Below are 17328 nucleotides of genomic sequence, written 5' to 3'. Positions count from 1 at the left end.
GTCGGAGCACGTGCTTCTTTGTCTATGCAATCAGCATCACCTTTCATGGTCTTTCTCTTCCTCCATGTCATGCAAGGTCGACAAGCGATGTAAGCTTCTAAACTTTCTTTTTACTCCATTGTATTCTAAAATATAACTAAACTAGCCTCACTGCCTATAAGCCAACCACATCTTTTTTTTATAACACAAATATATGTCTACCTGTAGAAATAGAAATTCTTACGAGGAATAATTAGTGTAAGTATACACGGGCGCCACACATGTCCGTAACCACATGTCCACAACAAGAAATGATCATCGTCAAGTCATCATGCATTACGATGATCAAAATAATGTCTTAGCATAGAGTGAAATAACTCGTGATGGGAAGTCACGCATAGTGCCTCATGTTTCCATACGACAATCACTTGTTCTGCGAAGGAACGAAGGAACGTTTATAGCCTGAAGCTTTAGATATAATGCGAGAACTGCCGAGCAATATTGTGGCTGCATAAAAAGGGGTATTCCGCCGGAGCAGTCCGGGAAAAATGCTGAACAATCCTGCTGCTACAAGCCCAGCGTACACGAATAATCAAGCCATGCCGCCAGCCAAGCCACAAATAAATCAAGCATAATATAACATCTGTGTTAACAATTGGCAGCCGTTATGCGCGAGAGTGCCAATACGCCCATTCAAATTATGCGTGCGAAACCTCATGACAAACGCGTTAGGTGCCACAGAATTCACGCCTATACAGCGTGCTTATTATGCGTGACAAGCTCTCACACATATTCCAAGCATGCGAAATGTTTCACTCGATAGCCCTTGATCAGCGTTGCGCCGTCTATAGCGTAGAATTTGCGACAAAATTCCTTCAGTAATTTGCGCCCATATACAGAAGACTTGTGTTATAAAAGAACGTTTCCTCATTGGTCGGCATTCGGGTACTGGCCACACATGACGAAGCGGTGTTCACAAAATCTTTGTTTAAACTTAGAAATAGTTTTACCAGTAAGGACAAAGGCTCTTGTCCTGTGCGTTATTCGTCTGCTCTTTCTTTGCGAGGTTATTCTTTCGCATAAAGGATCAGGCGCTTCCGTTACGACTGCGGACCTTCTTTTATAGGAATCGCCACTGCCACCGAATGGTGTGCAAGCCACAGTTTGGAAGAAACAGGCATCATGGCACTATACCAAGTTAAGCAGACTCTGACAATCATTTAAGATATTTTCCCGCCAGTGGCTTCGATGCGATGTGGTTTCGTAGGTGCATCCGTGATATAAATTTCCACTACTGGCATCGCATAGCTTAATGGTTGACCACGTTCGAAGTCGTGCACGTTGTTTATCCTGGTCTCATTTCTTTACTAATGACTGAGTATTGACTTATCTCTTGAGTATTTCCTTGAAATTTCCTTGAAATACTCAACTGGGTCGGTGTTGGTGCGCGAACGCCTATACCGACAAGGACGTGTGGACAGCCCGTCGTGTACGTTTTGTGGCTCCTGTGAGACACTTGAACATCTCGTTTTAGAGTGGCTCGCATTCGTTGGGCAGCGCGCATTGCTAATGAAGGAATATAGACTTATGGGGCTACAATGTGCGACCCTTGACGATTGCCTATTTCCAAGGGGGTGCGCTGCTCGACGTGACCAGGCCCATCGAGCCCTACTAACTTTTCTGAAGGACACTGACTTGGCCTCCCGTTTAAAGACATTATTTTTATTTTGTTTTGTTCTGTCTGTTTCTCCGTCATTTCTTTATTTCCTCTTTTTTTACTCATATTTTCATTTCCTCTATTCCCTCCTCCTAAAAGAGTAGGCAGGCGTTGTGCCCCTCTTGGTGGCAGTTGTCAGCTTGCTCCCTCCTTAATTCCTTTATGTCCTTGTGTGTATATGTGTACAAATAAATTGAATATTGATTGTTTTATCATTCTTACACTAGCAATCTCTTTACCCTTCGTGGCTGATTCTAAGGTACCAATAATACGTCCATGAAATGGATCTGCAAACAAAAAAGCGGCAATATTGCATTTGACATCTTTTCGGTCAGCAGCGCTGGCTAAGATACAATGAAGTTATGCCCATTGGCGGATGGTGACACGAAAGCGAACTGGCTGTATGCACGTCGTTATCGATTGTGCATTCCACGACAACAGATTGTGCATTCCATTCATCTTTGTCGACAAGAGAAAACCGGAGCACTGCTTCGTAATAGTGATATGAACGACCAGCGAAAAGGATTTGTGTCTGAAGAAGACGCATTATCAACAGCGTTGTAAGATTTCGTAACTGTGTACAATTAGGAATTTATATTCATAGAGTGGTTGCAAGCTGGCGCCAGATAGAGGCAAACATATGCCTGTGGAAGGAGGCCTTCGCCCTGCGTTGTGGCTCCATTAGTCGACAACCTCACGTGACCGGGTGATGATCAGAATTTTTAGGAGGTTACCATGACAGAATTATCCGATGTCATCTTAACTGCACACAACCGGCTCCTGGTACAAATCGCGTCACAACTGCTATGATTAAACTATTGTTTAACTCTTTCCCTAATGAGCTTCTGAATAACGGCAACTGTTCACTGTAATATACATGGATTCCGACCTCATGGAAAATTGCAAAAATTGTGCATTCACTTCAAAATAAAAACTGGATATGTCTTGGACAACATTCGGCCGATTGCCCTTACACGAATCTAGTCAAAATATTAGAAAACGTAATCCCTGTCCGGCTTAATCAATTTACTTTTTTTCAGGGTATTCTCTTCTCGAGACAAACCTGATTTAGGTCTTAATGTTCCATAGGGTCAGCTCACTTTGATGGTCAGCTCACTTTTTATATGAATCAGCTGAATCGCTCGTATCGTCGTCACTTAAATACTCTTCCTGAATTCTCTTTTGTAAAAGCAGCTAGATTTAAACGCCTTTTAGTACTAAATTGTAATGAATCATCCATATTTCCTGCAGATGAGTTTCGACATCTAAAATTTCGGCGGAACACGAGTAAATAAATCCCTTCCACGCCAATGCGAGATGACGTTATCAAGATTCTGCTGTAGAGTTCCCCGGCAAAATTTTTAAGTTCATAGATCTAGTTTATACATAACTAACCTCTGCTCTTTTTTGTAAGGAACAAGAAACTCTTCATTTCTTTCTTTCTTGTCGCCGCTTACCCTCCCTTCCCAAAATGCTCCACATATTTTTAACTGGTAATCTGGGTTTAGCACTTACAACACCGAACATTTTGTCGTTCGGTGCCTATCAATCAGGCGCGAGCCAAGGGTGGATAAAAACTGATCTGAACAATTTCATTGAAGCGTCCGGAAGGTTGCGTTGCTAGGCTACCGATCGTGCGACACTTTATTTTAAATTTTTATTTTGTCCTAAGTTTATGTATAGGTCTTCTCAAAATGTGTGTCATCATTTAGTTGCCTAATGATTCGTGTTGAATCATTTTAGACCTTTTGGTATGTTGCTGGGGGTACGTTTCAATCCATCCAGTGTGGCCAACCCCCCTTGAGGTTACGAGCCATTTTTTGAGGCAACAGCAACGAAAACGAACTGGCTGTATACACGTCGTTAACGATTGTACATTCCATGACAGCAGTAGCCGAGGCACTCGCGATTCATTTTTGTCGACAAGAGAGAACCAGAGCACTGCTTCGGGATAGCGATACAGGCGACTAACGAAAATGATTCTGTCTCAAGATGGAGCATTATCAAAAGTGCTGTAAGCTTTCCTAACTGCATGTGCACAATTCGCAATTTATTGTCTTAGAGGGGTGCAAGCTCACGCTAGGTAGATGCAAGTAGATGTCTGTGGGATTAAGCCAGTTACCATAATGCGACTTATAGAGCGTTGTGGCTCTATAAGTCGACAACCTCACATGACCGGCAACGATGATGTTGACAGCGGATGCAGCTTATTGTGAGTCTCCTTGTGGTACCACTTCGTTCCGCAACCGCCGACGACAAGCCGTAAAGCGTATAGTGCTGCTACATGTACTATACTGTTTCGTTAAGGAAAAAAAAATAACGCAGAAACTCCATTGGAGTTGTCTAAGTGTGCGTAAGCATTGTCGGGTTTTTTTGGGTTTTACGTGCCAAAACCACGATATGATACAATGCACGCAATAGTGAGGGCTCAGGATTAGGTTGGACTACCTGGCGTTCCTTAACGTGCACCCAATGCACGGTGCACGGATGTTTTAACAGTGGAGCTGTTTAAGCCGACCGTCAGTCCGTGTGTCGCCAACATAACCTCGCTGAGCGATGACGTACGTCACCTGCGTTGCCTAGCAACCACCTCGCGGAGCGGCGTGTGGTTCGCCTCCTCTCCGTGCCGTGCACATGTTGCCTTGACATGGGTCGTTAAGGAGAAGGAAGGAGAGTATGCACGCAGCGCGCGCTATGTTCGAGAGGGAGAAAGAGAAAATGAGACCGAGAGAGAGAAAGAAATTGTAGCAGCACCAACGAGGCAACCCACAGAGTAGCTGTCGATGCCGTCCGCATTTCCCCGCGTTCGCGCCGAACACGCGCGGTGTCCGTGACTGCAGCCGGCGCTTCTGGGGGCGGCTCGGCAGGTTTCGACCAGCTACGTCCCGACAAGTGAGGAGGCGCAGCTTGGCCGTGACGTCACCGGGGAGATAAAGCTCGGAGCCGCCGTGACGGCGGCACAACTCTCGTTGACTCTGTGGCGAATGTGTACATGGGCCTTGACATGGAACGATCAAAGAAGATCCGGACAATCCGAAGAAGAAGCCTCTCATCTTGAAGCGCGTCGCGCGACCAAGCGAGAATCTGCGCGTCGGCGGCGAGCCAATTCGGAATACCGTGCCCAGCAGCACTTAGCATTTCCTAGGAAAACTTAGCCAAGCCTAGTAAAATCTGGAAGAAGCTAGGTCGATCACTAGCTCCGCTGTTTACTGCAGCCTTGCACCACCAGTGCAAGCTGCCCACAATTTTTCACATTTCGCACCCATCGAAATGTGACCACTGTGGCCGGATTTGATTCCACGCCATCGGGGTTTAGCAGGGCGACACCAAAGCCACTGCGCCACCAGCGCAAGTAGTTTATTTTTTTTTTGAAACTATATGTCCGCTACAGTGACATAATTGAAATAAATTCTGTAGGCTTCTTTTTAATGTTAGAAGTAACAAACAAAAAAAGAACACTTTCCATGTTACACAGCGGGCGCGAAACAACCAATTTATATGTCATGCCCATCTGAAATTTAAGCAAAAGAAGCTCCCTCGGCGCGACTGCGCCTTCGCACAGTGTACAGGGTTTGCAGCCGCACTGCGAAAGACAGGCTGCGGCGTAGGCGGGCTACGGCGCTACCTAGCCACCGCAGCACAGAACCACAAGGACCTGCATGCCGACGGCGGGAGCTTCTCCCAAGCATTGATTCACCTTTGGTAACCGGGCGCCTGGCGGGGAATCGCTTGTACCCGTTTCACCGGTGGGTGTCCAGCGGTGGGGTTCGAACCCAGCACCTCCCGCAGCCGGGCCGGACGCCCTAACCATTGAGCCACGGCTGCGGTGAGTGCCGGTGCGCCCTGCACAGTAATTTGACTCTGCAACCATTGCACAGCTGGGCATCGATGGCTTTGACAGGTGTATCTTGGCTTCAAACCACTGGAGTCCGAAGTCGTAACCAGTTCGCAACGAGAATCTGCAGTTGATTACATCGCGCTTTGGTCATTTCATTTTGTAGCACGTGCTTCTTTGTCAATGCAATCCACATCACCTTTCATAGTCTTTCTCTTCCTCCTTGTCATGCAAGGTCGACAAGCGATGGAAGCATCTGAAGTTTCGTTTTACTCCATTGTATTCTAAAATATATCTACGCTACCTAAATGCCTGTAAGCCAACCACATCTTTTTTATAACACAAATAAATGTCTATCTCTGGAAATAGAAATTCTCACGATGAACACCTTGTGTAGGGAGCCATCTTGCAAGAATACACGGGGACGCCACCGCCTGGCGCTACCAGATGTCCAAAACAAGAAATAATCATGGTCAAGTCATCATTACGACGATGAAAAATGTCTTAGCATATAAAATTGTGAGGGCAAGAACTCGTGATGGGAAGTCACGCATAGTGTCTTAAATTTCTATGCGACATGTATGGTGAATTTTTCAGAGCTGAGCCTTTGGCGCTATGTGAAGTAGCCTCTATTCTCATGTTGTTGTTGTTGACCGACGAACTCACTATAGAAGATTGGCCAAGAAATGGACGGATTATGATATCTGAACTCACTATGGAATCCAAGTTATGATAAATAAATTTTCAGGACTGCTATACAGTAAATTTTGTTGGAAGGTGAAAGTAAATGTTATATGTATGACAATATTAACAGTATTATCAATAATTATTCATTGAAAAGCACAAGGAAAATGAAAAGAGATACTAATTTAACAGGGCAGTTGGTTGGACTCGGTCAGAAATTCTTGATGGCGGAGCAAACATTCCTGTGACTGAATCTCACGCCAGAATGAGAGGTTCTGTTTAGTTTAGTTCTGTAGTTTGTTTATGTATATATATATATATATATATATATATATATATATATATATATATATCAGTGAAGTAAAGAGTAACAGGAGCCGGCACAGAAGAACTTCAAAAAATAGAAGCACGTTGGAAAAACATAAGACTTTACTGACGTTTCGGCCGGGGTCCGGCCTTCATCGATATATATATATATATATATATATATATATATATAACAGAATGAGGGCCAAGGAAAGTAAGGAAGTACAGTCGATCGAGGACCGCAGAAGATTATGTCGGCTGATCAAAGGAGGAAATTTGCTGGCGCAAGTTGGCATCAGCAAGCGTAATACATGGGTCATTAGAGATCGCTTCGTCCTGCAGTGTACATAAAAACAGGCTACTGTTGCTGCTGTTGCTGCTAATAGTGATGATGATGATATATTGATAAAATACATTTGCCTTTATCTCTGTAAAGTTCAGGCCATGTCTTCCAAGAGATAGTTTCAGAGAGAGAGAAGTAAACTTTTTTGATTGACCAGGCTTCTTCGACTTGAGCACAAAGAAGGGTTGTCTTATCAGCGCTGCCCGAGCCCTGTTCACCAACCGTAGCTGGTTTTCAGGGTCTTGCGTCGCCAACAGAGCCTCTCGCTGGTCTTCCCATTCTTCACCTGCTTCCGCTTCTTCCTGCTCGTTATCGCCTGGTGGTGGTGATGACGGTAGTACGTCGGAGTTATTCCTGCACCCCAGCACCATGTGGTGCAGGGTGCTGGGCGAGTCCGGTGGGCAGAATTGGCAGTTCCACCCGTAGGCCCCCAGATGCATGGCCTGAAGCAGTGTCCTGTATGGGTAGGCTCAAGCTTGGAGTCTTCCAAGATTCTTTTTTCTTGCAATGACTTGATGAACAACAACATAGATCTCATCAATTTCGAATAACGAATCGAATAGTGTCGTATTCGCAAATGCGAATATTTTTCGAATACTTTTCGAAGATTTGAAAACGTCAACTGCGCCTAAATAGCTTCTGACACTATTTGATTCGCATTCAATTCGGTCCCAAAAACCACTATTCGCACACCCCTATAATAATCTGAGAGCGAGTATCGATGGAAAGAAAAAGAAGCTCACGCGCACTTTCTCGTGCCACGAGCCGCATCTCGCGCAGCAGCAGAAGAAGACGACACCTGTTCCCGACGCGCGATCGGCGCCGTTCGACACTGTTCTCCGCCACGATCTCACCGCGCAAGCCCAAGAGGCAACTCGAAAAATGCCCCACCGTGAGTATTTGGACGTATTGGTCACGTCCCTTCCCGGTTCGTTGGGAGTCCTAGAACTATTTCGGCGAGCCGCCACCGACTCGTGTATCGGACTGCTATGCGGGGCTGAGAGGCGAGTCGGCATTGATGGGGCTGAACTAATAGCCCTTCATAGAGTAATAGTAGTAGCAAGTACAGTTAGCAGTGTAGGACTGGTACAGTCGGAATTGTAGTGCTAGCAGTAGACCACACTTTTAGTAGAATGTACTCTGTAGCATTTTCTGTAGTAGAAAAGTGTACCATCATTGCATTCTACCGGTGCTAACATATGGGGCAGAAACTTGGAGGTTAACAAAGAAGCTCGAGAACAATTTAAAGACCGCACAAAGAGCGATGGAACGAAAAATGCGCCTAACGTTAAGGGACATGAAGGGAGCGGTGTGGATCAGAGAGCAAACGGGGATAGCCGATATTCTAGTTGACATTAAGTGGGGAAAAAATGGAGCTGGGCAGGCCGTGTAATGCGTAGGATGGATAACCGGTGGACCATTAGAGTTACAGAATGGATAACAAGAGAAGGGAAGCACAGTCACGGACGGCAGAAAACTAGGTGGGGTGATGAAGTTATGAAATTTGCAGGCGCAATTTCGAATCAGCTAGCGCAAGACAGCGGTAATTGGAGATCATTGGGAGAGGCCTTCGTCCTACAGTAGACATAGATATAGGCTGATGATGATGACTCTGTAGTATTAGTAATATGTACAGTTAGTAGTAGTAGCAGTCTCAGTAGTAGTCAGCAACCTACCACCGCTACTTCCTGTAATAGTAGTAATAGCAATACGTGCAGTTGGTAGTGAAGGAGTGGTGGTAGTAGTTGACAAGACAGCCACCGCTAATTCTAGTAGTAGTGGTCGTGGTAGTAACAGCTAGTATACTAGCTAGTACTACTAGCTAATAATACAGTAATCTATAATAATACTATAGTAATCAGCGAAGCGATAATAAAAACCGGAGCGATAGCTGCGCCACGTTACCGTATGTTAATGCAAACCTGATGCATTCTGCGTAAACCTCCGGTGATCTTGTGGTGATCTCGTCATTAACTGTGTCCACTTTGCGTAACTCGGCATTAACCCTGGACAATACTACTTGTGCGCTACTCAGGTTGATACGCAGGACAAGTCTTTTAAATGCCTTGACATCGATATATACGACGAAGGCACGCTGAAATATAATTTCCAGTAGGGGCGCCGGACGCCTACCATTTATCGCCGCGCAAACCATCTCGTTCGTAAAGCCGCAGCCGCACCAGGATCCGCACCCGGGGCCGCACCCGGACCCTCACCCAGAGCTTCACCCGGAGTCGTACACCCCACCGCAGACGGCGCGAGTCACGTGGGCCGGCCGTACCTGTGGGCGCACCAGCTGTACATCATCCTGTGGAAGAACATCTACCTGAAGCGCCTCTGTCGCCACTACACGACCACGGTGCTGGAGATCGCGCTCATGGTCACTTTGCTGCTGGGCATTCAGGAGGACTCCGTGGTACGCGAACCACTGGTGCGACGAGGCGACACCACGTTCGCGGTCACGCGCACCGGCACCTTCTGGAACACGCAGACGGACGTCGCCCACGTGCGCACGGTGTGTAGTCGTTTTTTGTAGAAGTAGCATTTCCCTCTATACCTGATTGTTTCAGCCTTTTAATTAAAGATAAATATTCACTTTCCCTACGATTTCTCTTGCTTCAATGTCTTTAACTTCGTATGGGTGTCACTGACGAAAAATCAGGCCTCTCGGATCGTCTTATTTTTCTCGCTTTTTATAAACAGTAGTATTAATAGTAGTACTAGTAGTTCGTAGTTGTTAGCAGTAGTAGTGTAGCAGTAATGTCAGTTGTAGTAGTAGCTATTTAGATAACGGTATACAGAGTTACTACCGTACATAATTAATGTCGAGCTTTCTTTTAAGAAACCCGAATGAATTTTCTTTGTAGCTTCCCGCTATACTGTAAAGTGGGCGACAACTCTACCTTCCAAAGTTCAAAGCTTTCTAAGGGTTTCAGTCTTGTGTCGTGTTTTTTCACATTGTCACAGGCAGGTCACATAATGCCTACGGTAGATAACTGGCGGTCTGCTATTGTAACAGAATGGGTACTATGGGAAGAAAAGGAGTCGAGGACGGAAGGTAATCAGATGTTGTGGTGAGATTATGGAAATTCACAGGCATGAGGCGAAGGCAGCGTAGCTCAAGGTAAATAATTGGCGATCGCCGGGAGGTCCTTAGTTTGGAAGCGGACACGAAATATGATGATAATAGTGTTAAACATGACGATGGCGTTGGTGGTGATAGTGGTGATGATGATAATGACTACACGGTTATTGTCGCACGATGCGAAGATGAAAGAACCATTCAAGGGTGTAAAGGTGCTCATTTTCAGTCGGAGGAAAGTGTACATTTCTAATGTACACTACCAGGCGCAAGTTGGCGCATGTGCTTCGGTGCGAAGATGTATAATTACATGTGTTTATTGAGTGCACAAAAATACGCTCGCCGTAAAGCGATTTTCATGGAAGGCTAACTGCACGTGGTACGAAATCAGTAAAACAACGCTCGTTTCCTCTCACGCGCAGGTGTACTTCGCGCCGAACAACAAGTACCTGGACCGGCTGACTCGCAGCGCGATGGCCGACCTCGGCGTGCGACGCGTAGTCAACGTCGACACCGAGAAGCAGCTGTTCATGGCGGCGCACCGGGCGGCCAATACGTCGCTGCCCGCCCGCGAGGTGGCACTGTTCTACACAGGCGTCGGCAATGACACGGAGTCCCAACCGATCAGCCTGCATGTGACATTCTTCGCGGGACGCTTGCCCTTCGACATCAAGGTGCGCCGTCATCGTTCGCGTTTTTGGCTACCCGACAGTAGCGCACCCAGGATCTCTGCCAGGGGGGGGTGACAGTCTGCCATTACCATCTAAACAGCACTAATTTCGATTTCTTCACGGGAAATTGACAAAAAAATGCGCTTTTCGCGAGTGTGCAGACGATTTCGCGTCTTACATCTTAGTTGCAGCACTCAAATGCGTAAGGAAAGAAAAGGGGTTAAACAAAAGGGGGGGGTTAAGTCGGCCTCAGGGGGGGGGGATTAATCCCCCCCTCCCCGTCGGTGCGCCACTGCTACCCGATTCTTTCGACGCTCTACAAACAATGGACCTACGACATTTTTTATTATTTTATTAATTCTTTGCTGTTGCCCCGAGGCGCGCGCGTGTCCAAAACGCATTAGGCAGGCTAAGTCCCAGCTTGACCTTGGCTGGGCGTTTTCTGGGTTGAACCGGGCGTTTTCTGGGTTTGTACCTGGAGTAGTAGAGCTATCGCTATAAACGTCTCGATGGCACTGGTAGGTCCCACATTTGCCACCGAGTGAAAGCCGAGTGAAGGAGACAAAGCTACTAGAAAAAAAAAACTTTTAGTAAATGTACGACGGCTGTCCCTAAAGTGCGCCCAGTGAGTCAGCAAAAAAAAAAAAAAACAGTGGGAGATGGTGTAGCCGCACCTCTCTCGCTCTCTCAACTCAAAAAAATTGAGTAAGCCATATACAAGAACACTAGGTTTACCTGCGGTCCGAGCCGTAGAGCTGGAATTAAGCGCCTAACAAGGAAAAGAAGAGGTGGAACCTGTGCATTGTGTCCAATAGGGAGTATTTTGAAGGTTACCACACTGATGTATCTTAAAAATTCATGAAATGAACTTGAGTAATATATTCGCGCTTAGGTTTCCAGTCAACATGTCAGACCAAACTAGCCCAACAGTTAGTCCTTCTGAACTACTTTTTGGTTGACGACAGTTTTAATGAAGTCGCTTTAATGAAGCGAACAGCTTTCTCGAAGCGTTTGGCTATTTAGTTACAAATCATCGTCGATGATTTTTGAACATTTATTTTTATCTTTCAATTTCTTTATAATTTCCTGTCTGTTTGTCTGGCTCGGTGCAGGTGGAGTACCCGCAGCGGCTCATCTCGATGCCCGAGGGTCCCGTGGTGGAGGAGCGCTTGCCCGAGATGAACACGCTGCTCCCCATCATCGGGGCGTTGCAGCAGCGCCACCTGGAGATGCAGGCGCAGCGCTTCAAGTACCCGCATCCCGTGGAGCCGGTCAAGCTGCAGCGGTTCCCGTTCCCCACGTACATCGAGTACCGGGACACGAAGAACTACGCCCTCGTGCTGACCCGCTTCTGCATCGGGATGCTCGTGCCCTTCTCCGTGTTCGTCGCCCGGCTGGTAGACGAGAAGTCCACGGGTGAGCGGTGCTTGTGTTTTTATATTGGTGTAACAGGACGCGAAAACAATTTGAGGAACAATACAGAAAGGAGCGGCTTTTACTGTCCTATTCTTCGCATTGTTTCGCGTCCAACTACACCGATTACAAAAATGAACCAACCAGCTCAGCAACAAGTATGGATGCGGTGCCTGCTTTATCGTAATAGAGGGAGCATCAAGAGTTGCTTCGAAGAAAAATGGGGTTGAGGAAGGGCTTATCAAAACGTTCAGTGAAGCTTGGGGATAGTGGGAGGGGGACATTTTTACAGCACGCTCAGTTTCGTCAGCATTGGAGTGCCAACTAGTGTCGGAATGGAGAAGAGAAAGCACGCCCTCCCCCTCTCCCGCCACCTCCCCCCTCTCTGCATTCGCTAGTGATACAGAGAGGAGGTATCAGGTATCACGAACCGGAATTGCCGCAGCGCGTATGACAGTGTTATTTAGAAACTAGAGTTATTCAGTCATACCATTTGCGGAACTCCACTTCAAACTCCAGGTGTGCACAGTAGGTGCTAGTCTGGACATATTGTACATCGTGTTCGCCATCTTGTCAGCACTGATTGGCTCGAAGCGCGGCAACGACCTCGCTGATTGGCTCAAAAGCTAAACGTGGCGGAATGCGACATTATGGCGGAATCTGACAGTGTCCGTAACAGGACCCACGGTGTCAATCTAACTCACCACTAATGAATGACAAACTGAAACTTCCCTCTGATGTCTCTTCGCCTATTGCCTGTTATTTAGTGTCTGAAATGACAAATCCGAAAAAAAAGCTGATTGGAAATTTGTCATCTAAGGGACTTTGTATCTTGCTTGGGTTCTCATTAAGGGGCGTTTAACTCTTTTTTTTTTTTTTTACTATGGATGAAGCGACAATAGGTCAAAGCCCTAACTTTTCACCCATATGACTGTATCAAGAATATTGAAACATGGTACCGAAGGAGATTTTCGTAACTGGCATGATTAAAAGGCTCCTCTACAAATGCGGAAAGAAATGCCAATGATATTATTCTTCTGCTAGATAAAATGAAGTCGCCAACTGTGCTAGGCGCTTTCAGATGGGCCTGTTCAGCCCCTACTTTGTTGTTAATATCGTCGATATAGTGCACGTTTTTCATTAAACTATTTACTTTCCTTGCAGCACGAGATGTGTGCCTTATTTTCCAGACGATAGTCCGCAGCCGATGCATAGTTCGCAGGGGCCAATTTGGGCTAAAAAAATTACTTATATAGTCCGTACCCGTTGTATATTCAGCCTAGGCGAACTTCTACGGAATTAGGTGTTTTAGTTTGCCGGCAACCAGTAAAAAGTAGGTAAGCAATACCTTTGTTGTCAGCCAATAAAAACCTGGGTTCTTTTAAGACTGCATAGGAGTCAATGCTAAACGCCTTCAAAATCACTCTCGTCGTATGATGCCAGAACAAAACAAGTCAAGCATACTAGGATTCCATGAATGGGTCCTCGATGTCTTCATCTCCCTTCAAAATATTTAGTTATTTTCGTACAGTCGACTGCGCTGAGTTTGAACAATGACATGAAGGTGCAGTATTCGGTTGCATATTTCACGATGTTTCATATTTTACGGCGTATTTTTCACGCACCCCAGACAATATCCCTAGCTGCCAGAATAATGAGATGGGAATATCGCTCGTACGCAGCGGCGGCCATTGCGGAGCAGATTTTTGCTACGTTGAGTACGGCAAAAGCTCGCAGGCACAATATGGCGTAGTTGTCTTCAAGCGCCGCCTCAAATCATAGAAATAAAATCATGTATAGTCCGCATCCATAGATGGTCCGCGCCCAGCGAAATTTCAACTTTCAAACTTATATTTCCGCGGACTATAGTCCGGAAAATATGGTACTCAATATTTCATGGGTCTGTTCATGGTTGCATATTCTGTTCATGGTTGTATATTCGTTTGTTTGCTTACTTGTTTTTCTTTTATTTTTTTTCGTTTTCCCTGCTTTTTATCGATCGTGTTGCGCTGCCTTACCCCTAACTTTAATACCGCAAGGCCCTGTGGTTATTGTGATGAGTAAATAAATAAATAACTCGTACATTTGACTGCCATAAACCTAGTGTTACACTTCATTGTACTATTTAGTCTTATGATATCCGATAAAAAGAAAGCTAACTATTTTCGGACTTGTACTTCTAATTGGTCATTTCTTGAAGCGATGACCTGCAGTCCTGTAAAGTTTCCCGTATAAAGCTTTTCTTGCTAGCCACTCTGATCGTGCTTGCCTTCCTATGATGTAATGCAACCTCGTCTTCTCGCGGGTGTTTCTTGGCTACAGCTTTTTTTCGCTGCTCCTCGATCCTCGCACAGGCTTGAAGGAGATGCTGCGTATGGTCGGGCTCGGCGACTGGGTGTACTGGGTGAGCCACTACCTGAGCGGCTTCTTCATGCACATCATCATCGTGACGCTCATGATGCTCTTCGTGAGCGTCAAGCGCAATGAGGAGGGGCGCGCCTTCGTCCAGTTCAGCGACCCTTCGCTCCTCTTCGCCATACTCATGTGCTTCTGCAGTTCGTGCCTCATGCACGCCATATTGTTGTCCGTGTTCTTCGCGAGCCGTAAGTGAGCTGCGAGCAGTGAGCACGTTTTGCGAATGACGACTTGAAGGACTTATATAGTTCGATTCGAACACATCTCCTCTGTTAGATATACAGGTGTAGGCCACGCATATGCGACTATCATAGCGTGAATGACAACCCTGTGCTGTATATTTACGCGGACAATATATTTGCTTGTCGATTTAAGCCGTCTTAAAATAAACGTTTATGTGGCAACTGGTTTGTTAAGTTGGCAAGTCTCGTGTTTGCTTTTATTCGAGGCTGTACACATATCTGTAGGTATGGAGCTTGGTTAAGTTGTTCGGAGTGCCGCCTTGATGATAAATTACATTTAGGCCGAGAGCAGAACGATAACACAAATCACTCCTTGCAGTTTGGAACACTTCTCGGCTCCTATTCCACGGAGATTGTCTTGTGCGGATGACCTGGCGCAACGTTGCATGTTTTCCTGAACAAATATGAAATGGACAAATTTGAAATGGAACAAAAAAGAGGGGGTTTATAATTCAGCAGCGCAGCAAGCGTTCGCTCACGTTGCAACCTCCTCCCACACAGGAAACGTCTGGACATTTTGGTGCGAGATAAAAAGACGCTGGCAGGCAAAAAAAAAAAACAGAAAAAAAACTTATTGAAGTGAAAAAATACACTATCTTGTTGCCTGTTGTACAGCAATCGCAATGGTACCACCACGAATGGTACGACGCTTTTCATAGAGCTTATTTGTTCCGAAAACCGTTCAAGAATTTGAATTACCTTGTGTTTAATTTGTCATACAAAGGAACCCGTTAAGCGTTGACGTATACCAGATAACGAGTTGAAATGGAGCAAGTGGGGTCTTATCGGGGGCTGCAGATAGATAGATAGATAGATAGATAGATAGATAGATAGATAGATAGATAGATAGATAGATAGATAGATAGATAGATAGATAGATAGATAGATAGATAGATAGATAGATAGATAGATAGATAGATAGATAGATAGATAGATAGATAGATAGATAGATAGATAGATAGATAGATAGATAGATAGATAGATAGATAGATAGATATCCTTCTCATCGTTGTGGTAAGACTGCTCAGATCATGTATTATTTTTGTGACGTTCTAGCCCTTTGACGCAGTGTATCACAGTACTGAGAAACAGAGCTATACATTCTATACTTCTGTATACAAAGAGAAGCTCTCCATTCACTGCATTTCGCAAAGAGTGAAGTACAGATAAGACAGCGGTATGATCGGCCTTCGCTTTAGCAGCTCCTACGCGAGGATGTCGCGACAACTGCATACATAGCATTGTGTGCTTGCCTCGCGACCATGGTACACGCGAGTGCTACCCTTAACAAGTGCGTCGGAAAACAACGTAGCAGCTAAGTTTCGTGAACTCTAATAAAAACGTTAAAAACACCTCTCAGCTTTGGCCTTTGCAGAATGCATGCGCTGCCCTTCCAGAAAGCAGACTACCCTTTCAGCGCACGGTATGGGTAATTGCACACTTCTGGGAGGGACCTTTGCCCTGACACTTACTCATACAACTGTCCATTTGATGATGTTGTGTGGCAGATATGACTCGCGAAGAGCGACTTGGTGTATTGTTCTGGTGCCTTTTTAAGTGCATCTACTTGCCCGACAAGCCTTCGACCATCGGCAATGATTGCAAATGCGGCATCTCGCGTGCTGCGTGCAGCTCAATCGGCCGTAGCCGGCGCCATGCTCTACTGGACTTTCAGCTGCGTCATGCCCTTCCTGACGCTGGAGTACGCCGGCGGCCAGGGCTACTACTACATACAGCGCAAGCACAAGCTCTGGACATCCATATTTCCCGGCATGAATTTGCACTGGAGCTTTCGGGTGCTCGAGCGCTTCGAGAAATTCGGTAGGTCTACGCGTGGCGTTACGTGTAATCTGATCAACCAACAAACCACCAGCTGTGCCCCTACAGATGCTATAAAGATATGTTACGGTACGGGGTACTGTTGAACAAACTTAAGATTGGTAGAAAACGGGCTTCGTTCGTTCTAAAATTGGTCAAACAATATGCGTTCGCATGCATATAACTTGCCCTCAACAAGGTGACCGAGGTTACGGAAGTAGCTGAAAGACACCTTTTGAAAGCTTAAATCTTGCGACGAACCGAGGTCGTTGGTTCCCACGTTCACGCATTAACTATTCTAGTTTGAGGTGCGCCATCTTGTTGAGGTCAGACTAGACATGCGGAAAAAGCCTACTTTGGACCAAGCGCAATATCTAATGATATTACACATATTTTTCTGGAGCATCTCTTTTGAATGTCCTTTTATAAGCATCGATAAGCATGTCTTTGATGCCCAGTTGAAAATGGCGCCAGCTGGAAGAACTTCTTCGATCGCGCGGCCACACCCGACAATGTGACATTGGCCGAGATAGTGTTCGTGGGAATTCTCACCGACTGTACCATCGTGATCACCGTGTGGTACCTCGACAACGTGTTACCGAAGGGCCCGGGAATACCGAAGTCGTACCTGTTTCCTTTCAAGGCGAGTAATCGAGACGACTTCGCTGTTACCGCTGACATATAACATTTTCAATCACAGGACATACTTCTGGCAAACTAGTTCTGCAGAAATACGCAAGGTTGATGAATCCTTATGAAAGGGGAAAATTGTCATCCACCTAAGTGCACCACGAAGCTACAAAGACGCCCTTACCTTTTCTCA

At 45.9% G+C, this 17328-nt stretch overlaps 1 protein-coding gene across 1 annotated transcript; it reads left to right on the top strand.

Moving 5' to 3' along the window:
- The first annotated feature begins 7746 nt into the window (after nucleotides 1-7746).
- On the top strand, nucleotides 7747-17211 carry LOC119466641 (phospholipid-transporting ATPase ABCA3-like). The gene is made up of 7 exons (XM_037727159.2): nucleotides 7747-7756; nucleotides 9033-9379; nucleotides 10369-10620; nucleotides 11730-12033; nucleotides 14385-14633; nucleotides 16320-16508; nucleotides 16964-17211. Exons 1-7 carry the CDS (start codon nucleotides 7747-7749, stop codon nucleotides 17188-17190), a joined length of 1578 nt encoding a protein of 525 aa, XP_037583087.2. The 3' UTR covers nucleotides 17191-17211.
- The last annotated feature ends 117 nt before the right edge of the window (nucleotides 17212-17328 follow it).

This window comes from Dermacentor silvarum, chromosome 10, assembly GCF_013339745.2.
Source record: "Dermacentor silvarum isolate Dsil-2018 chromosome 10, BIME_Dsil_1.4, whole genome shotgun sequence".
NCBI classification, from domain to species: Eukaryota; Metazoa; Arthropoda; class Arachnida; order Ixodida; family Ixodidae; genus Dermacentor; species Dermacentor silvarum.
Note: the sequence above shows the minus strand (reverse complement) of the source record. Positions and strands in the feature narration are given on the sequence as shown.